This window comes from Schizophyllum commune (assembly GCF_000143185.2).
Source record: "Schizophyllum commune H4-8 unplaced genomic scaffold SCHCOscaffold_7, whole genome shotgun sequence".
Lineage (NCBI taxonomy): Eukaryota > Fungi > Basidiomycota > Agaricomycetes > Agaricales > Schizophyllaceae > Schizophyllum > Schizophyllum commune.
Window position 1 is genome coordinate 59,524 of NW_026089544.1, and position 26,021 is coordinate 85,544.

Genomic DNA, 26,021 nt, shown 5'->3' on the forward strand with positions numbered 1-26,021 from the left:
GGATGGCGTCTGATAGAGTACGTTATGAGTTTTATCAAGATTAGTTTGAAGTCTATGGTATGCGAGGAGCCTGCTAGCGTGAACATTGGGATGGGTGGGGTATAGACAGTGTCAGAGGTGTGCGGTGGAGTCTAGTAATTGTGGAGGTGGTGTATATAGTCTCTAAGAAAGTGCAGCGTGCAGAGGTATGTAGATCCGATTAGTTGAGTGAGGATTGAGGCGAGGTGCGTGTACTATGATTCCAGTTCCAAATGCGAGACGATGATGAAAAATCCGGGGAGACGAGGGCAGGGGACAATGCGAGTAATTAGCGAGATAATTTGGTATGTGTTTGGATCCAGCGAAAACGGAAGCGTGGAATGGGAGATGAACGAGACCACCATGGTACAATGACCCGAAGCTCAAGGCACGATCGCGTCGCCAAAGTCGACCATCGGCGCCCCACGGAGATCGAACCACGGGTGGTAGGCGTCAGAGACGTCCATCGAGGCGAAGGTGTCCATCGAGTCGGAGACGTCTAGCGAGTTGAAGTTGTTCATCGAGACGAAGGTGTCCATCGAGTCGAAGGCGTCCATCGAGTTGAAGTTGTTCATCGAGTTGAAGTCGTCCATCGAGTCGAAGGCATTCAAGGCGTCGACGTTGGCATTGGCGACCTGCGGAGCGAGTCGCTGGGGCTGCGGAGCGAGGGGCTGCATCCCCGCCTCAGCGGTCCACGTCGGCGGCGGCACCGGTGGGAAGCACATGGGGCGTGGAATGTTTGCCGGCGTCCACCCATCAGGGTAATTCAAGAACTCGAAGCCGGAGAACTGTATGCCGGTTTGCGAGTGACTACCGGTTTGCGAGTGACGAGACGGACGAGCGATTTGAGGAGCCCCGGTAGCAGGATATCCGAGCGCCATTGCAGCAGCGGGCAGAGGCGCAGATTGAGGGGTCATCCCAGAAATGGTCGGAGCAGCCATCCCAGGAATGGTCGAAGTAGCCATCCCAGGAATGGTCGGAGCAGCCGTCGCACGAGGGGGGTGGGGAGCCATAGCGTGAGCAGACGGCTGGGAAAGCTGAGAAAACGCGTCAAACTCAAGACCCATCGCAGGCCCCGCGAACTCGTCGACGTTCGCAAAACCATGAGCGACGTGGTCAAAGCCTTGAGCGACGTGGTCAAAGTCATGAGCATTGACGCCGCCGAAGTCGGACTCCATGGTCTGGTCGGGCACGAAAGAAGCGAAGGCGTCGACGCCATAGACCGCAGCATCAAACGAGGGTAACTCGCCACCTCGCTCGCAGGGTGCCTCGAAGGACGTCCAAAAGCCAGACGGCGGCGGCGTCGCCAACGGGGTCGACGAGCTCGATGTCGGCGCGGAGCAGTCGTCGATCGGCTGGGGAGGGTAGCCGTTAGTCTCCGCATCCCGCCTCACCGCCGTCTCGACCTCCCACCTCGCCGCCACCTCCGCATCTAGCTGAGCGGCCGCCTCCGCCTCCCGCTCCTTCTTCGTCCTATAGTTGTGCACTCTCCTCCGATGTCGATAGATACCCGACCTGTCGCCCTTCTTCGTGGTGCAGCCCTTGTGCGGACATGGATAGTTGAAGGACTCGCGACTGTAGGGGGGGAGGGTGGGTTAGTTGGTGTGGGCTAGCTGAGGGGGATGGCGGATGAAGGGGTGGGATGTGAGGCGGGCGGGATACTGGAATAGAGGGAAGATGGGTGGGAGGGAACATGTTTGGAGGAGAGGAGGCGAGGGGCGGCGAGGAGATTGCAGACAAGACTTTTAAAGTGAGTGTGGAGGCAAAACTCACTGGCTACGCGAGTAATGGTCGGCCACCTGGTCCATGGTCGCATGCGGCTTCCCGCAGATGACGCACTCGCAACTGTGGAGGGGAGTTAGTAGACGGGTCGAGGAGTGCTAAGGGATCGGGGGGATGAGGAGGGTCCTGATTAACCGAGCGAGAGCCAGTCGACGGCGTCGCACTGGTCGACAAATGCCTATGCGCTAGCGTTCTGACACGCACGGGATACGACGACTGAACGCTCAAGAAGATGAACCACTCACCGATGAAACACCGTCCACGCCGGATGGTCCCTCGGGATATGCGCGACCAAGTGGCGGAGCTTGGCGATCGTCGTTTTCGCCTCGAAGCCGCATTGGTCGCACCTATCGTCCACGTAGTCCGGAATGTATAGGTCGGGGAAGATGACGTGCTGGAAAGGGCGTCAGTCATCGGTGGCGCGCAGGAGGGGGTGGCAAGAGGCGTCGAGCGACAGGCATGTGGGTGGCGGGCAGGAAACGACGGTCGACGCATGCGAGACGGCACCTTGTAGCGCGGGCGAACAAAGAATTGATTCCGCGACTCACCTTGTAGCGATCCTTGTCCCGCGCACAGCACGCAGCTTTGGCGCCTGCCCTCCGCTGCTTCTCCGCCTCCGTCGACCTCTGCTGCTTCTTCGCCTCCGTCGACCTCTGCTGCTTCTTCGTCGTAGTTGACTTCTTCGCCACCGTCGACTTGGGTGTCCGTGCCATTTTGAAGGGTATCGAGAGACGGAAGAATGGGTGGCAGCGGGCTCGTTGGATGAATGTGAAGCACGGCTCGTTGGATGAATGTGAAGCAGGGCTCGTTGGACGAAAGTATGGTGGCTCGTTGAACGGATATAAAGAAGGGCGCTCGACAAGTGAGGAGCGGAAGCAGGTGGCAAGACCCGTTGAAGCGGCTTGAAAAATGTATCGAGAGACGGGGGAGGCGGGAACAACTGACCTCGAACGCGTGGATTATATATCATTTCCGGAAGGCCGGAAGGCCAGCCCTCCATAGGCATGACCCCCTCCATAGGCATGACCCCCTCCATAGGCTCGACCCCCTCCATAGGCTCGACCCCCTCCGTAAGCTTGACCCCCTCGAGGGCATGACAACCACGCCGGCCGATCGACAACTGCTGACAGGTACTATCCCGTTCCCCGAATGGAAAACCATTCTCCATTCGGGCGCGATGAAAGAGGGCCATGGTGGCGGTGTAAGAGGACCGCGATGAAAGAGGGCCATGGTGGCGGTGTAAGAGGACCGTGGTGGGGCGGTGACGTACATCATAAGCGTTCTGTGCCGGATGCATTCCATATACCGGATGCGAGCGAATATCCAATGCAGGAGAAATAGCGCGACGAAGAGAGAGATCTGGGCGCCAATCTACAGTGATCTCCGACAGTTGTAGGAGCCGTCTGATCTACGAGAATCAAAGGAGCTGCCTGATCCCCGACAGTCAAAGTAGCCGTCTGATCTACGAGAGTCGAAGAAGCTATATCTGATCTCCGAGAATCAAAGCGAGAGCCAAGATGCAGAGTCTCAGCCGTGTTCCCCCGAATCGCGTGTGGCATTCCCATGAATCGCAGCCGCATTCGCATGCATCGCAGGCATATTCGCATGAGTCGCAGGCGTATTCGCATGAATCGCAGGCGTATTCGCATGAATCGCATGTGGAGAACGCCAAGCAAGTGGAACACAGACACAGGCTCTTGATCCCTGACCTGAGACGGTGCAGGTTGGCTTGAGGCTGTGGAGGTTGCCTTGAGGCTGTAGAGGTTGCCCTGACGCCGTGAAGGTCATGGCGGTGTCGCTATTCTTCAAAGGTGCCTATTTTTCAAAGGAGCCTATTCATCGAAGGATCCTATTCTTCATCAACGGGAGCATTCGGCGATGCACGATGGACCCACGACGACGCACGATGATCTCACGACGATGACGACGACCCCACGACAATGAGGTCGGGAACAAGATTCGAAAATTGATGCGAGGACCACGAGGTCGTGGTATTCGCCGAACGAGGGGCGCGGCATCCGCCGAACGAGGGGCGTGGCATCCGCCGAACGAGGGTCGTGGCATCCGCCGAACGAGTGTCACGGTCGTGGCATCCGCCGAACACGCGGCTCTCGTCCAAATGGGGCTCTCGTTCGTACCGCATGGACATCTTTCCCTGCTAGGAATCATCCGCTCCTTCGACCAGTGCCAATATCTCGGTCAGAGACCAGTGCCAATATCCGCTCCTTCGACCAGTGCAATACCTCGGTCAGAGACCAGTGCCAATATCCCGGTCACACTCCAAAAGGCTCGCATATACTAGAAGGCTCGCATAAGTATAGGCGTCCTTCGTCATTATGTGATCATCCTTTGGAACGCGCAAGGTATCTACACTGTACACGAACGCGCCCGTGAAGACGTGCTACGCCTCCAGCGCGTAGACATATCCACGCCTTCAGCGCGTAGGCATATCCACGCCTCCAGCGCGTAGGCATATCCACGCCTCCAGTGCGTAGACATATCCCTCGTCCTCCGCCCATCCTTCGCTATGCTCCCCCCCAACCTTCTCTATGCTCCCCCCATCCTTTTCTATGCTCCCCCCAACCTTATCTCCTCCCCCCAACCTTATCTCCTCCACCCACCTCATCTCTCCTCACCCCATCTCCTCCACCCACCTCATCTCTCCCTCCCCCCTGATCCCCTTCGCCCCCCACACCCCTTCCTTCCCCACACTCCTTCCTTCCCCCCATCTCTTCCTCCCCCCTCCACCCCTCCCCGAGCCGCGCGCACGCTGCTCGTCGATATCGAGGGGGGGAGGAGGTGCGTCGAAATCAGGGGGGGAGGAGCGCCGATCGCCCCCCGGCATTGCTCGCTTCTTCCCACCTCTGCTTCTCCCCTCCCTATCTTCACGCACGTCATGCGCGCTTCCTACCCTCGCCCCTCCATCGTCGTCCACTCCCCCACACTCATCCTCCCTCCCCCTCCTCCTCTTCCTCTCCCCTACACCGCCCTCCCTCCCCTCTTCATCTCTCTCCTCCTTCCCACTGCTGCTCTCTCCTCCCTCCCTCCCCTTACCGCCTCGGCATCCCTCCTCGCTCGCTCCTCCCCCTCACCGCCTCGCGTCGCATCATTCGCTCCTCCCTTACCGCGCTCCTCACCTCCCTCCCACATCCCTCCTCGCTTGTTCATCCCTTCCTCCCCGTCATCGCCTCGGCATCCCTCCTCGCTTACTCCTTCCCGATTCCGGCCTCGAGCGCATTCACGCGTCGCATCCCTCGCTAACGTGTCGGCGTCGCTCACCCCCTCCCCCATACCCATCCCCTCCTCCCTCAGGCTCGCTTGCTTCCCCCACGTCACACGTCGCATCGCCTCGTTATCTTCCTCGTTTGCTTCCTCCCCGTCATCGCCTCGGCACCCCTCCCCTCGTCATCCCCGCGTCGCTTCCCCCTCGCCCTACCTGCCCCACCCCGTCGTCCACTCCCTCCTCCCCTTCACTCCCCTTCACTCCCCCCCTCCCCTCCTCCCCTCCCACACGTCGCATCCCTCCTCCCCCTTACCGCCTCGGCATCTCCCTCCCCTCTTCATCTCTCTCCGCCTCACTCGCTTGCTTCCTCCTCGCTTGTTCTTCCCCGCCTCGCTTGCTCCTCCCACACGCCGCATCCCTCCTCCCCCACGTCGCATCCCTCGCTAACGCGCATCCCTCCTCGCTTGTTCTTCCCCGCCTCGCGTCGTGAAGAGCGCGCGGCGCTCGGAGCGCGAGCACGGAGAGCTTGCGTCCCGAGGGCGTGCGCCGGGATGCGCGTCGTGAGGTACGTGCGAGCTCGAGGGGCGCGAGCCAGAGCGCGTCGCGAGGAGCGCGTCGTGAGGAGTGCGAGCCAAGGCGCGCGTTGCTCGGAGCGCGAGCCTGGGGCGCGCTTCGCAAGGAGCGCGAGCCAGGACGCACGAGCCGGGCGAGCGAGGCGAGGAGGGCGAGCCGAGAGCGCGTCGCGAGGAATGCGCCGGGTGCGCGTCGCTCCTCTCTCCCGCCTCCCACACATCACAGGCGCCGCGAGGAGCGCGAGCCGTCGCGCGAGCCGATGGCGCGAGTCGAGGGCGCGTCGCAAAGAGAAGGTGCGGGGAGGGGAGGAGGGCGAGGAGGGACGGCGTGGGGCTGCCGTGGAAGGGAAAGGGAAGGGGGAGGAAGGGGGAGAGGGAGGGGAAGGAGGGCGTGGAAGGAGGGCGTGGAAGGAAGGAAGGGGAAGGGGGGAGGGGGAGGGGAGAAGGAAGGGGGAGAGGGGATAGGGGAGATGGAGGAGTGGGCAGGACGGGTACGCGTCGCAAGGAGCGCGAGCCGGGGGGCGCGCGTTGTGAGGAGTGCGAGTCAAGGAGGGCGAGCGCGAACCGGGGAGCGAGCCGGGGGGCGCGTCGCCTGGAGCGCTAGCCGGGGCGCATCGCTCGGAGCGCTAGCCGGGTGCGCGAGCCAGGACGCGCGTCGCAAAGAGAAGGTGCGGGGAGGGCCGCACGTCTCGGGGATGAAGCAACGCGACGCGTCCGGTAGGGAACGCGCTCGACGCGCGGTGAGAGGGAATGCGCTCGAGGCGATGAGAGGGACTGCGCAGACGCGCGGGGAGAGGAGGTGCGCAGGGGACGCTGCTGAGGGGAAGCGGGCGATCCCGAGTGGATGCAGTCGGCACGTCCGGTGTGGACGCAAATGAGGCGATCCGGTGTGGACGCAAATGAGGCGGTCCGGTGTGGACGCAAATGAGGCGCCCGGTGTAGATGCAGTCGACACGCCCGTGTGGATGCCCACAACGCGGTGGAGGGGAGGCAGGCAGTCCGGTAAGATGGAAAGAGCAGAGGAGGGGGAAGGGTGAGGGACGAGGGGGAGAAGGCGAAGGGAGGGGAGGAAGAGGAAGGGGAGGTAGAGGGAGGAGATAAAGGGGGAGCGCGGAGAGGCCCCGCGACGCGCGATGAGACGGAGCCATGAGTAAAAGGAGGCCGCGAAGGGCCGAGGGCATCAGACCAAGTGCGCGGGTGATTGGGAGCAGGGGAGTACGGTGAGCTTTGGCGGGCGAGTAAGGGTAGTGAGCGGACGAGCAGAGACCGTTAGCGGATAAGTAGAGGCCCTTTGCGGACGAGTAGGCGTCCTGACGAGCAGAAAGCCGTAGACGGCCTCGCACGCGCACCCACGCACGGTGGAAGCAGAGTGGACGCGATGGTCTCGACGACGCGATGACGTCAGGCTCTCAATCGTGGACCAACGCGACGCGTCCAAGTCTCCCACGCCAGACGCGTGACCCGCCGTCATGACGCGACGGTCGATCGGGTGTGGCTTGGGCGTCCTGCCGTCGGTGCGGCCTCTATGGACACGGTGGGGGCGCGTACTGCTACGAGTGTGACGCGTGTCGCTGCTTGTAGACCTGGGTCGCGTCTCGCTGTTAGTACAGCTGAGACGCGTCTTGCTACGATCAAGCCTCTTCCTACGATCGGCCGTCTTACTACGAGTGGGCATGTCTCCCTTCGCCCTCTTGCCATGTCTGCCGCATTCGATGCCGGCCGTGCGGTCAACGTACGTTCCCACCTTGACTCTTCCCGCTCTCTAGTCACGTCGCGCGCTCTTCATTCGCGTCGCGCGCTCCTCATGATGTCGCCCACCCCCCATTCACGTCGTGTTTCCAGCTATACCCTCCATGCTCGCTCTCATCCTCGCCCCCATTCCCCCATCCGATATGCTATCGCCGCCTCCCGCTCCCTCGTGCTTTCCGCCCTTCCTTCCGAGTCGCCTCTCATACATCCTCGCTTACCGCCCGTATACTGTCCACGTACCCCCACACCCGTACACCTGCCATACACCCATACACCGTCTACTCATCCCTCCCACATACCCGTACACCTCACATCTCCCGCAATATCATTTGAGCTTTTCGTTTCATGCCTTGATCCATACTCTCAGGGCCGTCTTGGTCTCCTCCCCCGGTCTCGTCTTCGTCCTCTTCCTCGGTCTCGTCTTCTCCCCTCCTCCCGTGCTCTCCCTCACTCAGCCCTTCTGCTGTTGCCACCCTTCCTTCCCTTCCTTCCCTTCCTTCCCTTCCTTCCCTTCCTTCCCTTCCCACTCCTCGCGCCCCTCCCGACGCGCAGCGTGCGCCTTGGCTCGCGCTCCTTCCCTTCTCCCAGCGCCGCACGCCCCCGACTCGCGCCCTGGCTCGCGCGCCCCGGCTCGCGCTCCTCACGACGCACTGCGCCCTGGCTCGCACCCCTCGCGCCGCACGCCCCGACTCGCGCTCCTCCCTCGGCTTACTCCGAGCGACGCGTGCTCCGACTCGCACGCCCCTGGCTCGCGCTCCTCGTCACGTGCGCCCCGGCTCGCGCCCTGTCTCGCGCCCCGGCTCGCACTCCTCGCGCTCGTCGGGACGCGCACGGCGGCGCACGCCCCAACTCGCGCACCTCACGACGCACGCCTTGGCTCGCGCCCCTGCTCGCACTCCTCACGACGCCCTCGGCTCGCACGCCTCGCGCCGCACGCTCTGGCTCACGACGCGCATTGAGGCTCGCGCTCCCTCCTCGGGACGCGCGATGCGCTCCTCGCGACGCGACGCGCGACACGCGCCGCACGCCCTGACTCGCGCGCCCCGGCTCGCACTCCTTCACTCCTCACGCCACGAGCTCGCGCGCACTCCGCGCGATGCGCGCCCGGCTCGCACGCGCCCTACTCGCGCTCCTCGCGCCGCGCCCCCGGCCCGCGCCCCTCGTCACGCGCTCGCGCCCCCGGCTCGCGCTCCTCACGCGCACTTCTCGCCCCCTCGGCTCGCACGCCTCACGACGCACGCCACGAGCTCGCGCACCTCGCGCCGCACGTCCCGGCTCGCGCTCTTCACGACGCGCTCCCTCGGCTTACTCCTCGGGCTCGCGAACCCCGCCACGAGCTCGCGCTTCTCACGACGCACGCGCCCCCGGCTCGCGACTCGCGCCCTGGCTCGCACTCCTCACGACGCGTGCCCCCGGCTCGCGCTCCTCTGCTCCTCACGACGCGCACGGCTCGCCCTTCCTTCCCACTCCGTCCCTCCCCACTCCTCGCGCTCCCTTGGCTTACTCCGAGCGGCGCGCTCCTAACGACGCGCCCTGCTCGCACGCCTTGGCTCGCGCTCCTCACGACGCACGCCTTGGCTTGCGCTCCTCGGGACGCGCACGGCTCGCGCTCCTCACGATGCGCACCCCGGTTCGCACGCCTTGGCTCGCGCTCCTCGAACGCGCCCCCGGCTCGCGCTCCTCTGCTCCTCGCACTCCTCACGCCCCGGCTCGCGCTCCTCACGACGCGCCCTGCTCGCGCTCCTCTGCTCCTCACTCCTCACGATGCGAGCGCCGGCTCGCACCCCTCGCGACGCGCGACGCCCGCCACGGCTCGCACTCCTCACGACGCGCCCCCGACGCGCCTCGGCTCGCACGCCCTGGATCGCGCCCGGCTCGCACTCCTTGCGCCGAGCCCCGACGCGCGCGCTCTCGGCTCGCGCTCCTCGCGCTCCTCGCGACGCGCTCCTCGTCACGCACTCCTCGGGCTCGCGCGATGCGGTCCTCGCACGCCCTCGGCTCGCACGCCTTGGCTCGCGCTCCTCGGGACGCGCACGGCTCGCACGCCTCGTCATGCGCTCCTCACGACGCTCCTCGCGCCCTATTCGCACGCCCTCCTCACACGCCCTACTCGCACTCCTCGCGACGCGGCTCGCGCGCATTCCTCGCTCCTCGCGCTCCTCGCGACGCGCCCCTGACTCGCGCTCCTCGCGACGCGCATCCCGACTCGCGCCCCTGACTCGCGCACCCTCCTCGCGCCGCACCCCGGCTCGCGCCCGGCTCACACTCTTTGCGACGCGTGCCCCCGGGCCCGCGCTCCTTTGCTCTTCGAACGCGCACGGCTCGCACTCCTCACGACTCGCGCGCCCTACTCGCACTCCTTTGCTCCTCACGACGCGCAACGCGCGCCTTGGCTCGCACGCCCTACTCGCGCTCCTCACCACGCGCGCCCTGGCTCGCGCCCTCGCGCGATGCGTGCCCCGACTCGCGCTCCTCAGCTCGCGCTCGTCGCGACGCACGCCACGAGCTCGCGACGCGCGGCTCGCGCCCTCGCGCTCCTTTGCTCCTCGCGACGCGCTCCTCGCGCCGCACGCCCTACTCGCGCGCATTCCTTGACGCGTGCCCCGGCTCGCGCTCCTCGCGCCGCACGTCCTGGCTCGCGCTCCTCACGATGCACGCCCCGACACGCGCCCCCGACGCGCGCTCCTCGCACGCCTCGTCATGCGCTCCTCGCGAGCCCAGGCTCGCGCTCCTCACGACGCACGCCCTGCTTCGCGCCCCCGACTCGCGCCCCTGCTTCGCGCTCCGAGCGACGCGCATCCCGACGCGCGCCTCGGCTCGCACTCCTTGGGATGCGCTTCTCGCACCCCGGCTCGCGCCCCTGGCTCGTCGCCCCCGCCACGAGCTCGCGCTCGGACGCGCATCCCGACTCGCCCCCGACGCACGCCTTGGCTCGCGCTCCTCGCGCCCCCCACCACGAGCTCGCGCTCCTCACGACGCGTCCCCCGGCTCGCACCCCGGGCTCGCGCGCCGCACGCCCCGACTCGCGCCCTGCTCGCACTCCTCACGACGCACTCCTCACGCCGCACCCCCCGACGCGTGCCCCCTGGCTCGCGCGCCCTGCTCGCACTTCTCGGGACGCACGCCTGCGCCGCCGTAGAGTAGGACGCGCTCCTCACGACGCGCATTCCTCGCTCCTCGCGACGCGAACCCTGGCTCGCACTCCTCACGCCGCACGCCCTAGCTCACACTTCGCGCGCCGCACTCCTCCCTCGGCTCGCACCCCGACTCGCGCCCTACTCGCGACGCACTCCTCCCTCGGGACACGCTCGGACGCGCGCCTTGGCTCGAGCTCTTCGGGACGCGCGAACCCTGCTCGCACTCCTCACGCCGCACCCCCCGACGCGTGCCCCCTGGCTCGCACTCCTCGCAACGCGCGCCTTGGCTCGCGCTCCTCGCCACCAGCCCGAAGCGATCCCGCCCACCAGCCCGAAGCGATCCTGCCCACCCCTCGACGCTGGAGCACTCCCGCCCACCCACCCCCACCAGCCCGAAGCACTCCCACCCACCCCCACCAGCCCGAAGCGATCCCGCCCACCCCTCGACGCTGGAGCAATCCCACCCACCCCCACCAGCCCGAAGCGATCCCACCCACCCCCACCAGCCCGAAGCGATCCCGCCCGCCGCGACGAGAGCGGGTGCGGGGAGGGGATGGAAGGAAAGAGAAAGGATGGGAGTGGAAGGGAAAAGAAAGGATGGGGATGGAAGGGTGAGAACAGGAGGGGGAGGGAACAGGAGGGAGTGGGAGGGGGAGGGGAAGAATGAGAGTGGGAGGGGGAGGGGGAGGGGATGGAAGGAAGGCGCGGGGAGGGGAGTGAGAACAGGACTGGAAAGGGGATTGAATGAAAGAGGGAGGGGGGGAGAGCGCGGCAGAAGGCGATGACGGAGTGTGGAAGAATGGGAAGAGGGGAGCGAAGACGAGAGCGAGGGAAGGGGAGACGAGAGCGAGGGAAGGAGAGACGAGAGCGAGGGAAGGGGAGACGAGAGCGAGTGAAGGAGAGGCGGCGCTGAGGGAGAGGACAAAGGCATGAAACGAGAAGATCAATTGATACTGCGGGAGATGTGAGGTGTACGGGTATGTGGGAGGGATGAGTATGCGGGTGAGTAGACGGTGTACGGATGTGTGGCAGGTATACGAGTGTATGGCAGGTATACGGGTGTGGGGAAAGTATACGGCTGTGTAGACAGTGTGGGGGTGGGGAAAGCATGCGGGTGTGGGGAAAGCATATGGGTGTGTAGACAGTGCAGGGGTGTATGGCAGGTGTACGGGCGTGTGGCAGGTGTACGGGTGTGGGGGTACGTGGACAGCATACGGACGGTAAGCGAGGATGTGCGAGACGCGAAGGAAGGGCGAAGGCAGAGGTGAGTGGAAGGCAGAAGTGAGCGGAAGGTAGGAGTGAGTGGGAGGCGGCAATAGCAGATGGAGTGTGTGGGGGGAGAGAAGATGAGATCGGGCTTGGGGAGTATAGCTGGAAGTACGACGTGAATGAGGAGCGCGTGACGCAAATGAAGAGCGCGCGACGTGAATGGAGAGCGGGCAGAGTCGAGGTAGGGACGCGGCGTCGAATGCGTCAGACATGGCAAGAGGGCGAAGGGAGACATGTGCACTCGTAGTAAGACGGCTGATCGTAGCAAGAGGTTTGACGGCAGCAAGACGCGTCCCAGGTCTACAAGCAGCGAGACGCGTCCGACTTGTAGCAGTGCGCACCTCACCGTGTCGCTATAGGGCCGACCGACATAGGACGCCCTCGTCCGCAAGCAAGCCACACCCGATCGACCGTCGCGCGTCATGACGGCGGGACATGCGTCTGCCGGGGGAGATTGACGCGTCGCGGTTGTCCGGTTGACGCCACTACAGGGTACTGCTTGGGTAGGGCACTTAGCATATAAAGATTTGTCCGATTAGTATGCTAAGAGCCTAAGACTTCTAACGCTTAAACGCTTATTTTCTGCAGCTATTTTCTGGCCTCAAATTACATTCCCCTGTGCTCTATATACTATATATGGGTATATACTATACATAGGAATGGTTTACACATACCAGGGACAGGCAACAGCTATTTAGCCGGCCTGCTAAATAGCCAGCTGCTTAAATAGTCAGCTGCTTAAAATCTTATAGCTTATAAAGCTTGCCTAGCATGATTCCTGTGCCAGTAGTATCTAAACCAGATATAGGCTGCCACCTATATATGCTGCTGCTTAAATAAGCCACCTGCTAAATAAGCTCCGGCGGCTAAATAAGCTCCGGCGGCTAATAAGCGTCGGAGCCTAAATAGGCGTCAGACGACTAATAGGCGTCGGAGACTAAATAAGCATCACAGCTTAATATGTGTTGGAGTTTAAGTGTTGGACAACTCATAAGTGTCAGACAGCTAAATAAGCATCTGCAGCTCATCAGCTGTTCCCTCTCTTAAGGCAAAGGTAATGTGAGCCCAGAACAGTAAATATAACTTGATGCATTGGGTGAGCAGTCAAACTGCCACCTCAACACACTATCCAGTCTAAGCATGAGTCCAGGATGTAGGTATAGTGCAGGTAAAACAATGGTCCTGGAATAATTGCCTTTTTGGGATTTGCGGACGATGCAGTGTCCGCAAATCCCAAAAAGGAAGGAGGGTTCATGCACCTTTAGCTGTGCCAGCTATTATAATATTATTAAGAAGACACTTATATGTGTACTTTAAGAACAGGCAGGGCTACGTTACAAAACATGCTGATGGTTTGTTGAGGTTTTCAGCCTCGTGGACTGGTCCGGCTCATCAGGCAGGCCACCAAGCTGTCTGAGTGGGTGGCTGGGATTGGCTCACGAGTATGTGGGGCAGGTCGCTTGCCTCGCGCCCTTGCATGCCTGCGTGTAGTCTTTGCAATACAGATAAGAGATTTCTGGTGGAATTCACTGGTAGATTACTGGCCTCCTAGGCTGCGCGGGCCAGCCTGGCTCAGAGGGATCCTCTCTGTGACACACAAGGTGCGGATGAGCAATCAGCGCAAGCGCGCTCACCCACCACTGTTCGCTTGTGGCCATGCAATGGCTTGTCGAGCCTGCTTGCCGCACCACGTGCTCTTGCCGATGATCGCTGTTGTTGTTGTCAACATCGCGGCACTTGCTGCTGCACACAGCGCACACGTCAGGGGGGGTCAATCATAGGCCATAAAAATGTAGAAAATGATGTTATATATATACATATATACATACAATATGTCGCAACACGCTCAGTGTAAGCACTGAGCATATACCTGTACTATCATGTTGTGTAACTTTGGAGGTTTATAACATAGTAAATGAGAATATATACTGTATGAAACCCACTAGATGACCTTGAATAGTCTGGGTATATTCCCACTCTCTGAGCACCTATCTCAGCCTCAATCTTGCAACTTTCAGGTATAGTCTTTATGAAACATTGATTCTTCTCACGCGGAACTCCCACAATAACAAATGATTATCCTCCCTTGCTTACGGATGCTCTGTGATGCGGTGCAAGTGTGATGTGATGTCCCTCGCGCCGCCCCTTGCGCTCGACCAGCATCACACCCTCGTGCTGACTGAGCCACATCATCCTCACCCAGCTGGAGTGGTGCAGGGGCTTAGAGGGCTCTCAGGTGTGTCTGCTATGCCCCCCACCAGCACATCTCACTAATCTATTGTATTTTGTATGTATTCTTTGTCAAGGACAAGTCCCTAAAGACATGTGTTGTTTGGAAATACGAAGGGGGGATTGGCCACTGCCACCTCCGCCGCAGTGAGACATGGACAGTCCTCCCTTGTAGCCTCCGCCAACGCATGCCTTCGCGGACGCACGTGTGATCAATATAACAACACGAACAAACAAAAATTGATCGTCAACACAATGCCTTGCTTGTCACCCCCTCACCCTTGCTGTCACCATACCCATCTCCCCCTCCCCCCTCTCCCTCTTGTTTGATACCCTCTGCTTTGCCCACAAAAAGCAGCAGATGTGCTGCTGTCACGGCCCAAAACATGTCATGCTGCCCAGACCAAGCCACCAACAGGCCTCCCCACTCCCCCCGCCTTCCTCCTGCCTACGTGATGCACACATGTCACATCATTTTGCTCTGCAGGGTGTGCGTGCTACATCATACATGCTCGCTAAAGCACGGTGATTGACGGTGTGCTTAGTTTGCCAAGCATGCCCGATCACGGCACTGAGTGGGAGCGTGTAGCACGCTTCTTCCCCTATTTTGGGGAGAAGAGGTCGCACACATACACGGAACGCACATGCCGCGATTGCACTTGGATATCACCCCCCTTGCAAGGCTGCCATCTGCGATTGGCCAGAAAATATTGCCACCTGCGTGTGCCCTTCCCCCTTCCCCCTCCTTTCCCCTCCCTCCTTCTAATGGGAAAAGTGTTTTATTACGTGTTGTATAGTATATATAGCTTACATATACATTCTTTCTTTCACTCTTTGAGCACACCATCACAGTGTCGCCAGTGCCGTGTGCGGCGGCGAGCGCGGTACATCACGACAATGACAATGGTGATGCAACATCATCTCATGCACAGTGCGACGGACATGTGTTGGGTAAGAGGCCAGATGCGCAAGGGGACGAGGCGCTGCAGGCCACGCCTGCACATTTCTGAGCCACACCGCGCCCTCATCCCAGTCAAGCCTGAGCCAGCAACCCCTGCCCTATGAGCAGGACCAGCCCACGAGGCTGAAAACCTCAACAAACTATCAGCATGTTTGTAACGTATACCTGCCTGTTCTTAAAGTACACATATAAGTGTCTTCTTAATGACATTATAATAGCCGGCACAGCTAAAGGTGCATGAATCCTCCTTCCTTTTTGGGATTTGCGGACACTGCGTCATTCGCAAATCCCAAAAAGGCAATTATTCCAGGACCATTGTTTTACCTGCACTATACCTACATCCTGGACTCATGCTTAGACTGGATAGTGTGTTGAGGTGGCAGTTTGACTGCTCACCCAATGCATCAAGTTATATTTACTGTTCTGGGCTCACATTACCTTTGCCTTAAGAGAGGGAACAGCTGATGAGCTGCAGATGCTTATTTAGCTGTCTGACACTTATGAGTTGTCCAACACTTAAACTCCAACACATATTAAGCTGTGATGCTTATTTAGTCTCCGACGCTTATTTAGTCTCCGACGCCTATTAGTCGTCTGACGCCTATTTAGGCTCCGACGCTTATTAGCCGCCGGAGCTTATTTAGCCGCCGGAGCTTATTTAGCAGGTGGCTTATTTAAGCAGCAGCATATATAGGTGGCAGCCTATATCTGGTTTAGATACTACTGGCACAGGAATCATGCTAGGCAAGCTTTATAAGCTATAAGATTTTAAGCAGCTGACTATTTAAGCAGCTGGCTATTTAGCAGGCCGGCTAAATAGCTGTTGCCTGTCCCTGGTATGTGTAAACCATTCCTATGTATAGTATATACCCATATATAGTATATAGAGCACAGGGGAATGTAATTTGAGGCCAGAAAATAGCTGCAGAAAATAAGCGTTTAAGCGTTAGAAGTCTTAGGCTCTTAGCATACTAATCGGACAAATCTTTATATGCTAAGTGCCCTACCCAAGCAGTACCCTGTAGTGTTGACGCGATCGAGAGCCTGACGTCATTGCGTCGTCGCGCGCGAGGGTTAGGACCGTCGCGTTGATGGGATCGTACGCTCACGAAAGACGCGAAGTACAGTCTAGCTAGACGATCCACACAACCAAACACCAACAACCACGATAGCAATGAACACGCTAGACTGGAGGCGCTACGAGAGCGGGCGAGTCCGAGTATTTATATTACTTGGGGATAGATTGTGTTGTTTATGCCAGTTCCAGACGAGCTGGACTGAAGCGAGAAGTCGAGTGGGGCAATCGGACGTCTCGGCGTTCTGACGAGCGCTTTCGGGTTTGATTGAAGTTCACAAGGCGGGTTAAGGCGCTCGGAAGTTCAGGCTTTTTATGATGTGTAAAGTGCGGGTTAACGCGGTTGTGTTTATTTGGTGTGGTGTGTAGGTACTAGGGCTTCTCTGCGCGGGGCGGGAAAAGTCCCCGAATCGTATGTAGGTCTCGGTATATAACTTGAACGCGTCGTCTCGGCCGTCCAGACCGCGCGGTAACACACAATGCCTATCTCTGAGTCAAAATCCAACTATAACGCCTATCCACGCGTTCTCCTGTCCGAATAATCGCGCAATGACTGCGGTTCCTGGCGGTAGAGCGGTTGACTGGTCGGGTATCCTCCTGCGCCGCGATGCCGGGCGCGATTCCACACTTGTTGATGTTTACCAAGGCAAGGCCGGCCTGGTTTCCACCCGTTCCCTTGTGCGCGACGCGGCTCAGAGGCCTGCGCGGCGGGGAGCGTACAGCCTAGACTGTCGATACGCGGGGAGTGAAGCCCTTGCCGGGGCGGACAGCGCTTGGCGGCGCCGACGCTCGGTTCGGAGTTCAACTCGGCGATGTCCGAGATCACGAGCTCGGACCCGAAGTTCCGGTCTCGGACCCGAAGTCACGTGTAGTCACGTTGTTGGTTCGAGTTCCGCTTGCGCGGTGCTCTGCGTGTCTCCGCATGACGGCGAGCAGCAGGAAGGCTTGTCCGAGCCCCAACAATAATCTAGATTCTCTTGACACAGCAGGGCAAGAGGACTGAAGGCTTGAGGCGCGTATAGCGCGGCTACTTGATTAAGTAGGGCCCGCCAAAGGACTCGCAGGATGTCATCGACGACGCGCAGACTCGTGATCAGGCGCCGAAGAGCTCGCTGCTATCCTTGGTCAGTCATTGCAGACGGATAATGCTGCGGACTAGTAGTATTGAAGGTTAGGAAGCGTGGCGCTCCTGGTTTTCTATGTCATAAAATACCCCCGACGCGCCCGTTGTACAGTCGCGACGTCGGTGCAGTATATACGGATCCGCCCATACAATCTAGACCAAGTCGACTATATATCGCTTGTTTATGTATGTTTTTCCGCGTTTTTCAGCCGCAGGGCGTATCATCTCCCCCACACCAATAATCTGGACCGTCCTCGGTCAGTTAAGGTGGATGGGTGACTCGGTGTTGTTACTGGGTCGTCGGGCGACTCGCAGTCGACTGCTGCCGCAGTCTCTTGGTAGGTAGTTGTCGGAGGGCGGCAGGGCGCTAATTAAGCTTTTGGCTCACGCCGCATGTTCCGGACATGCATGGTCGTTTAAAAGCCGGCCGTGCGCATCTCCCACGGTTTTCCAACTTGTCTTGAACCACGACGGTACGTCGCTAGTACGCGCGTCCTGACGCGCCGCCCCTACTGACGACGATCTAGAGATGGCCGCCGGCAACGAAGGCCCACACGCGACGGTGCGCAAGGAGCACCAAGCTTTCGCCCGGAAGCTCTATCAGATCGAGAAGGATGCGCGCGCGCTACTCAAGGGCCAGGAGCCCACAGTGCTGAACTTGGTGCGGGGGATCCAGCGCGATAAGACGCGCGCGACGATCCTCAAGAAGAAGCTGGTAAGCCCCATCGTGCGGATCGTTTTCGGCGCTAGCTAACGCTCGTTTGTAGATCTCTTTGTCCGACGCCATCGCGCAGGCGCGCAAAATGAGAGAGACTGGCCCCTGGGCGCCGACCGCGGCGATCCAAGGGGCAATGTTTTTCTTGTTCGACTGCCTCAAGGCATCGGACCCCGAGTCGAAGTGGTACGCGTTGCAGGAAATCGCGCGCCCTCGGTAGGTCTCGGACATAGTTGAGTGAAGCCTACTGACATTTTCACAATCTAGGTATGTGATCAACGTCGTGGGGCTTGATATCCCGACGCACGACGCGACACTGCGCGCCGCTGACCGCGATCGGGTGCCGCGAAGGGCGAACGAGGACTTGGTAAGTCCTCGGCGTTCTTTAGGAATTCACAGCTTGACTAAGCGCCCGCAGGACGTGCTGCTCTTGCAGCAGCCGCAGCTGCCCGCCGACTACGTCGCGGTCGAGGCGAAGCGGTGCGGCCTCGGTGAGGTCAAGCTGAGTGGGTGCGCGCCCGCAACACCAGCCCAAAGGAGCCATCCAGGGCAAAAGGCGCACCGGAACGACAAGAACAAGGGCGTGACGAAGCGCAAGCGCGCCGCTAAGGTGCGCTCCCATTTTATTTGATTATATTGGTGGTTCTATAGCTAACGCTTCAACAGAGGAAGGTTGCCACCGATTCCGATTCCGACGAGGCCGAAGTCGAAGAGCCGGAGCCCGCGCGCAAGCGCACACGTTCCCAGACGAAGGCCGCCGCCTCCACCTCAAAGGGCAAGGGGAGGGCGAAGGCGGGCCCGAGCTCGGCGCGCGGTCGGCGCGGCAAGAAGGTCGCTACGCCCTCGGACGTCGAAGAGGAGGAGGAGGAGGAGCGCTCTCAGCCCGAGTCCGAGGAGCGCGATGTCGTACCGCCCGTGCGTTTCCGCGTGGACTGGGACCGTCGTCCGCGCGATGCGGACGGCGAGCTCTTGCCTTACGTCGAGACAGAGGACGATGCGCAGATGCTCGAGGAGCAGGCCGAGGAGCAGGAGCGCCTTGCTGACGAGGAGGAGCAGATGCTCCGCATCAAGGAGGAGATCCGCGCCCACAACGAGCAGCGCATGCTCGCGGGGTTGGGTGACGACGACGCGCCTGAGTGGCCGGTGGCGGGTAGCTCGGGGCTTCAGCCTGGCTGGACCCACCTCCCAGACGCCGAGGACAAAGAGGACGGCAACGCGGGGCACCCGGGCGCCGAGGAGGAGGAAGAGGAGCTTGAGGACGACGACGCCGAGCCCCCTGCTCTTCCCTCTCCCAAGCCCGCAGCGCCTTCGCGCTTCCCGACGCCGGAGTGGATGAGGGAGGGACCCTCGGGCGATCGTCCAGCGGAGTTGCTCTGAGAGCTCGGCCGAGGTAAGTCCCGTTTTGAGTTCTTTTTGCCGTTTTTGTCTATCCTCGCTGACCCGCACCATCCTAGCAGCTTCCTTCGAGGAGGGAACGTGGTAGGTAGTTCTGGATTAACGAGGACAATGCGCGCGACACGCGCTTAGATATGTTGTTTCTTGGGTCTCTGTACATTAGGTTTTTCTTGTACTTCTTGTTGTACGGACTCCGGGTTTTAATTGTACTTCTTGATTTCTTGGATGATTTAGCGCGATGCCAAGTGACCTAAGAAGCGATAAATTGTGCTGTGCGACCGCCTTAGAGGTCGGCCAGTTGAATGCTGCTCGGCGGCGTGCTCGCGTGGTTTGCACGTGACCGTCGGCCACTGCCGGTTGTGGTTCGACTTAACGAGTCGTGCTTGTTCGCGATAGCGGCGCAAAAATCTCCGTCGTGGAACGAGCTGGATCGGCAGCCTATCTCCCCCACACCAAAAATGTCGGCGACCTCGCCGGTGTGGAGTTCAGGAGCAGGTAGAAATTTATGAAATTGCGGCAGAGGGCGCGGATATCGCGTCCCTGACCGGCCGAGCGGTCGTGATATAAGATCGGAGCGCGCTGGACGGATGAGTCCAACCCACTACAACGATTCGTTCCTTCATCTCCCTCAATGGCCAACAAGTACCAGCGCGATCTCTTTGATCAGTTTCTTGCGCTTCTGCCTTCAGCTTCGGCGGTGCTCAAGACCGCGCTCCGCGAGGTCGCGCACTGCGACCTTCCCGCCGCCAGGAAGATCGTCAAGTATCTCAAGACACACGTGGAGGAGCTGCGCGCGCTCGACGCCAAGGTTGTCGAGCATTATGAGGGCAACAAGGAGAAGTTGGTTGCCGCGCTCGATGGGGTCATGGTGCGTGTTCGGATCGTCGCTGATCGCCTCCCATCTCACACTGAGCGTTGCAGGTCATCATGGACTTCAAGCAGGTCCATGACAAGCGGCCGATCATGGCCCACTGCCTGACCGTCTGCTACACAGCGACGGACAGTCTGGCACCCGGGGAGTCTGCGGACGACTTCTACCGCGGCCTGTCGGCCACGAAGCGATCTCTGCAGGAGATCGTCTCGAAGGTGCGTCGTCGGACGTTGTTTTTCGTCTAACTAGACTGATTTATTGTTTTTCCCAGCTTAAGGCCGAGGAGACTGCCTCCAAGGACGCGGACGACGTCGTCATGCACGACGCCGACGCTCCTGCCGTGGCGGAGTCGTCGAAGGGCAAGGGGAAGGCTCGTCGCAACCGCAAGGGCGCGGCGGCCGGTCCCTCCGCTCCCGACGCTTCTGAGCCATCGGCCCCCATCGCGGACAGTCTTGCTGTCGCGGCGGAGTCTGGATCTTTGAAGCGCTCCGGATCACCTACGGAGGGCGACCGTCCTGCTAAGGTGCGTCCATCTCTGTCGCTTTTTCGTTGTGTGGGGCTAACCCAAGTTCCATCTCAGATGTACGTCTGGGACGCCTCGGCGTCCGGCTTCTCTCAGTACGGCACCCAAGGCCTTATGGTCGAGGGCATGTACGGAGCGAACCCGATTGCCACGGCGCTTGGTGAAGGTGCAAGTGCGATCTTCGATCGCGCGAACACCCTCGGACGCCAGTCGTACGGGGACGGTGAGTTCGATCTAGGCGTGGTCGTCCATAGCCTGGCGCAGGTCACGGCGGTCCTGAACGCGTCCGCCTTGAACCTTGGCGCGCTGTGCGCTGCACACACCGCGATGGACGGCACGCGCCGCACTCTTTCGAAGGTGTACCGCCGCGCAACGGCGCGCGAGGTCTTCAGCAAGTTCGACGCGGTACGTGGTCTGAATCGGTGTGTTTGTAATGGTACTCATTCGAGCTTATAGTCGGACAACGAAGGCGTGCCGGGCTCGCGTCGCACGAGCCGTTCTACAGGCTCGGAGACGGTGCAGAAGGTCGACGATGAGGCGCGCGCGAAGCGCGATGCTTCTCCGGCGACCGCTGCACGCGCCGAGGCGGCGTTGACGAACGCTCTGGCCGCTGACTCGGAGGCCGAGCTGGACGACGCCATTTCCGAGGCTGGCAAGGCCAAGGCTCCTCAGGTCACCGAGGGAGCCAGCAATGCTGCCGAGGCGATGGAGGTCGACAACGTCGCCCCCAAGAAGAAGGAGGCGTCGCGCTCGTCTAGTCGCGCTGCGAAGAAGTCCGGCAAGCCCACCACGCGCTCGAGCGCGAAGGAGACGGAGGAGGAGACCCCCGCCATCGCTACACTGCCCGCTGCGTAGGCGGCATGGTCTGGATCGTTGACTTGCGCGTATACCCAGTCATTCGTTACGTCCAACGTTCGTTTTCCACTCGCCCTGACCCTTACACCGCCTGGTGTGGGCTGAGCTGAGCTTAGTTTATTTATTTTCTGTAGTCTCGCGTTCGGGACGCGGCACCACACTCGTTTACTATCAGATAGCCGTGTACTTAGGACTGTGTAGTCGAGGCATACCCATTCAACGAATTTTGTTTTGTTTTCACCAAGTCTGAGCCTGAAATCGCCTGAACCGGCAATATCAGAGCCTCAGAGAGCTCGTGGACATTGCGGTCATCAATCCAGACTGACTCGTGAAGAGTTGTACCCGGTGCAGCGCTTGTGCGTACACCTTCGGTGTATGGCCCTTATTTCGCCATTTTATTCATCTCCCTTTGCCCACCTGCAGCACGGACCTTCTCCGTAGGTTTGACGGTCCTCCGGGACCGGCGCTCGCCAGGTTCGGGAGTTGGGGAGGGTTCCCTGTCCGGGGTTTCGTCGGGGGCGTCGTCCAGGAAGCCCGGAGGCTCACTGCCTTCAACACCTTCCGACTCGGACTGGTGGTCGTCGTCCTCACGGTCTCGACGGTCAAGATCGTCTCGGCTGTCCGGTCGCACCTGCGCGTCGACTTCCGGCTCATCAGGGAACGAGAAGTCAGGTAGGGGTTGCGCCGGCATAGCGTCGTCGATTTCCTTGAGGATGCCGTCGTCCAAGTCCGCGAGCCCATCAGGACTCACTTGGGCGACTTCGTCCTCGTCCGGCTCGTCAGAGGCCATGAGTTTCTCGAGCTCGTCCGGAGACAAGTCGATTAATGAGTGGATTTCATCGGGCAAGGTTATAGAGGCCCGAGAACGGTAGGGCAACACTCTAAATGCTCCGACTTTATTTTGAAAGACGGTTCCGTCTAGTTCAGCCACAATATAAGAGCCTCCGAGCGTCCTCCGTATGACCACCATGGGCCCGTGGTAACGCGGTAGCATCTTGTCACTGTGTGATTTCTCTATGCGAGTATTCCGGACTAGCACCAAGCTGCCTGGTTTAAAGTCGAGCAACTTAATAACATGTCCGTATTCGCGTTCATAGCGGTGAAGACGCTCGAGCTTTTCCTTCTCTATTCGAGAGCGGACAAGGCCTACTTCCGCATGATGTTTCGCTAAGGCTCGGGCCCGGTACCCAACCAACTCCTCGCGCGTAAGTGTGCGCAGGGGATAGTCAATGAGCCAGGTCGCTTCGGCGATGTCAAATGGCAGGAGCGGGTGCGCTCCTGTCACAAGGAAATATGGCGACACTCCGAGTCGCTTCCGTAAGGTTACGCGGTCGGCCCACCACACAAAGTGTAGGTGGTTATACCATTTGTTCAGCTGCGGTCCGCAGGCTTTCGCTAGCGACTGCCGGATATCCCAATGTACTTGTTCAACTTTTCCATTGGCTTGAGAGTTATAGGCCGATATGCGGACATGGCGGACGCCATACTCTTTAGAAATCCAGCGCATAGCGGACTTCATAAGGGACGCATTATCGGTCACGATTTCCTCGGGACAACCCCATCGACAGAGTATTTCCTCGAGTATGAATTTAGCTATAGTGACCGCGTTCTCAATGCGAAGCGCGCGGCCTTCCAGCCAATTAGAGAGACTGTCCCTTGCGTGGACAATGTATTTGAAGCCTCTCGATGCGGGCGTCATATGCATGGTGTCTATGTGGACGACCTGGAATAAAGATGGCGTGAAAGTTACCACCGGCGGTATGCGCGCTAGTGCTTTCAAGCGTTCTTGACACGGGTGGCATGTCTGTATGAACCACTCCGCGTCTTCGTTCAGTCCAGGCCAATAGAACCGTACTGACAGTAGTTGTTGTGTCGCGTACACTCCTCGATGGCCTAAGCTATCATGCGCTTGTTGCAGCATTTCGATGCGCTTGTTTTGTGGCACATAGAGTTGTGGTAGCTCATCGCGTTCGACGCGATAGAGTTTCCCACCGGATACGACATAATTCCTTCGCAGCCGCTCGGCTATTGGAGCCGCGAGGTCGAAGGCGGACTTGTTTGTGGCAAAGTCCGGGTTTTCCACCCATCTGAGCCAGGTCTCAAGGTCCTGATCAAGGAGCCGGTGTTTATTCTTCCGCGACGCGGTAGGATACTCCACCAGCTGCTCATATATGGAGAGGGGGTCGGGCGTATGGATCGTCATGCAATAATAATCGCTAGACTCTCCGAACCCGGCGTCCTTCAGTTGCGCAGAGCGTATGCGATTAAATTCCGCTGTTTCCAGCTTAACACGCTCTAGCTCGACGTCGAAGTCCCCCACACCATGAGCTATTCCCGCAGGTAGTGTTCTTTCGACCGCCCAAGTGGGCAGAGGGTGAGGCAATCCCTCGGGGATTGACTCAGAAGAAATTAGCGTCTGGACTTGGGTTGGCTCGTCGCGTCGCCTGAGTCCGTCGGCCATTTCCGAAAGGACCAACTCGGCGACTGCCGACGCGTCCGTTGGCTTTAAGTGGTGGTATTTTTCCAGTTCCTGCACCAGATGTTCCTTGCCCGTGGCCTCGGTACACTCGGATCCCGGAGGTCGAGCGACGGAGACTGGACCGCTTTGTAGGTACAGTACGTGGGGTAGCGTCGCGGTGGCACGGTCGGCCTTAGGTACGAAGTCGCCGGCAGCTAAATACTGCTCGACATCCCCTTCCATTCCTGGCCACCACATGCGACTAGAAATGAGGGCGAGTAATTCCTCGGCTTCCCCATTAATGCTAGCCTCACGCGCGGCGTTCATAATGAACCACCGGTCGCGCGGCCATATGAGTAGAGCGGTGCGACCACCCTGTAGTATCTTGTAGATTCGGCCGGTCTTTGTCATGCGATACTCAGTAGCGAGCTTGCACAACTGTTCCCAGCGTTCCTCGGTGATATCCACCGGGTTCCAGTTGAAGTAATCGCGTAGGTCCCATAGTAGATCATCGAGCTCAAGATATTCTTCCGAACGCGGGAACTCGCGATACTTCGCTAGAGTCTCCTCGTCGTTCAGGTTCAGGATCGGGTCCGGTAGGCGGATAGGACCTTTCCGTCTAGAGGGCTCAGCCTGGTTAAATACGAACAGACCGGGCGCGCTCTGAGTGATTTTAGGATTAAGCCATTCATCCTTGAATTGGGTAAAAGCCTCCTTAACTCGACGAGCCTTCGCAAAGACCTTGTCTCGATCTAGCTCGTCAAGTTCGGTATGGAGGTAGCCTCCGCGTGTATCGATTTTATCTCGGAAGTCTTCGATAGGCAAGGTGTCGTCAGGCAGACCATCCTTGACTTCGAATCCATCCAAGCCTTGTGGCTCATCTTCCTCCTCGTCCGCCGGATCTCGCACTGGATCTCCTTGTTGCCACGGTCGCCGCGATAGTGCGTCCGCGATCGCATGGGATTTTCCAGGTACATGGCGAAGCGTGAAGTGGAAGAACAAGACTTGCTCGATCCACCGGTTGACGTTGGCGTTGGGGCCGCAGCCTGGATTACTGAGCATGCCCTTAAGGAACTTAGCATCAGTCTCCACGACCAGTTTCCGGCACCCGACAAGCCAGTGATAAGCGCTCTGTAAGGCCTTCATGACGCCAAACAGTTCCCGCTTAGGTTGAGAGAATCTGGCCTCTCGCTCTGTCAAGAGCATTGATCCGAAGCGGCAGTAGTAGAACTCCTTTACATCACTCGGATTTATTTGTAGGATGAACCACCCAACCGCTATATATGATGTGTCAACGCCGAGGACAGTGTCCCAGTCGGTCTTATAACTGACGGGCTTCAGCGGCGGACTCTTTAATAGAGCGGTTTTTAGTTCGTTTTGCGCGTAGCTCTGAGGTAGCTCCCACGCAAAGGGTACGCCATTACGCGTGAGCATCACCAAAGGATCTGCCTTGACGGCGTAGTCCTTTATGAACATTCGGAAAACGCCGGTGAGGCCGAGGAACTGCCGGACTTCAGAGACGTCGTGGCAAGGGCCCCAGCGCTCAATGACGCCTACGCGGTCTTCTTCCGGTCGTCGGCCCTCGTATGTACACAGATGCCCGACAACTAGTATTTGAAGGGCTATCAAGAGCGACTTAAGACCCGAAAAGGTACCGCCTGAATATCCCATATGTTGTAACACTCTGTTGACGTTGAGCAAGTGCTCCCAAACAAAGCGTCGGATGCCTGGATTTTCCGGGATAGTCTCAAAGGACCCGTCCGGAAGCTCATAGCGGGTTTCCGGTCCTCGTATCGGTACATCATCGATATAAGGGATCGTTATGTCCGGTATAAGAGGCCGTAGGATAGTTGTGACATCGTCGTGGAATATAGGGACCGCATTAGTCCATCCCATTGGCAATGTACGAAGTCTAAACGCTCCGAAGGGCGTCTGAAAGGTAGTCAAGTCGCGAGAGGACTCGGCGAGTAGCCGCTCATCGTAACCGACATATAAATCGAGTATACCACCACAGGCGCGACCAGCGAACCAATTGGCTAAGTCATCGGTCGCCGGGGGTACACCAG

At 59.6% G+C, this 26,021-nt stretch overlaps 5 protein-coding genes across 5 annotated transcripts; 4 read left to right on the forward strand and 1 right to left on the reverse strand.

Moving 5' to 3' along the window:
* Positions 1 to 401: 401 nt before the first annotated feature.
* Positions 402 to 2,513, reverse strand: SCHCODRAFT_02600149 (uncharacterized protein; the record flags this gene model as incomplete). Its single annotated transcript, XM_003031113.2, has 4 exons — positions 402 to 1,593; positions 1,792 to 1,863; positions 2,046 to 2,194; positions 2,349 to 2,513. The coding sequence occupies 4 exons, from the start codon at positions 2,511 to 2,513 to the stop codon at positions 402 to 404; spliced, it is 1,578 nt and encodes a 525-aa protein (XP_003031159.2).
* A 2,082-nt stretch (positions 2,514 to 4,595) lies between these two features.
* On the forward strand, positions 4,596 to 5,505 carry SCHCODRAFT_02627613 (uncharacterized protein). The gene has a single exon (XM_050345418.1). The coding sequence runs from the start codon at positions 4,697 to 4,699 to the stop codon at positions 5,468 to 5,470; it is 774 nt and encodes a 257-aa protein (XP_050199429.1). The 5' UTR covers positions 4,596 to 4,696; the 3' UTR covers positions 5,471 to 5,505.
* A 179-nt stretch (positions 5,506 to 5,684) lies between these two features.
* Positions 5,685 to 6,624, forward strand: SCHCODRAFT_02305828 (uncharacterized protein). The gene has a single exon (XM_050342316.1). It carries the CDS (start codon positions 5,856 to 5,858, stop codon positions 6,471 to 6,473), a length of 618 nt encoding a protein of 205 aa, XP_050199430.1. The 5' UTR covers positions 5,685 to 5,855; the 3' UTR covers positions 6,474 to 6,624.
* An 824-nt stretch (positions 6,625 to 7,448) lies between these two features.
* On the forward strand, positions 7,449 to 9,521 carry SCHCODRAFT_01096595 (uncharacterized protein; the record flags this gene model as incomplete). The annotated part of the gene is made up of 2 exons (XM_003031511.2): positions 7,449 to 8,109; positions 8,422 to 9,521. 2 exons carry the CDS (start codon positions 7,449 to 7,451, stop codon positions 9,519 to 9,521), a joined length of 1,761 nt encoding a protein of 586 aa, XP_003031557.1.
* A 273-nt stretch (positions 9,522 to 9,794) lies between these two features.
* Positions 9,795 to 19,230, forward strand: SCHCODRAFT_02701810 (uncharacterized protein; the record flags this gene model as incomplete). Its single annotated transcript, XM_050346951.1, has 7 exons — positions 9,795 to 10,484; positions 10,568 to 11,021; positions 17,666 to 17,853; positions 17,906 to 18,069; positions 18,121 to 18,220; positions 18,272 to 18,463; positions 18,520 to 19,230. 7 exons carry the CDS (start codon positions 9,795 to 9,797, stop codon positions 19,228 to 19,230), a joined length of 2,499 nt encoding a protein of 832 aa, XP_050199431.1.
* Positions 19,231 to 26,021: the final 6,791 nt, after the last annotated feature.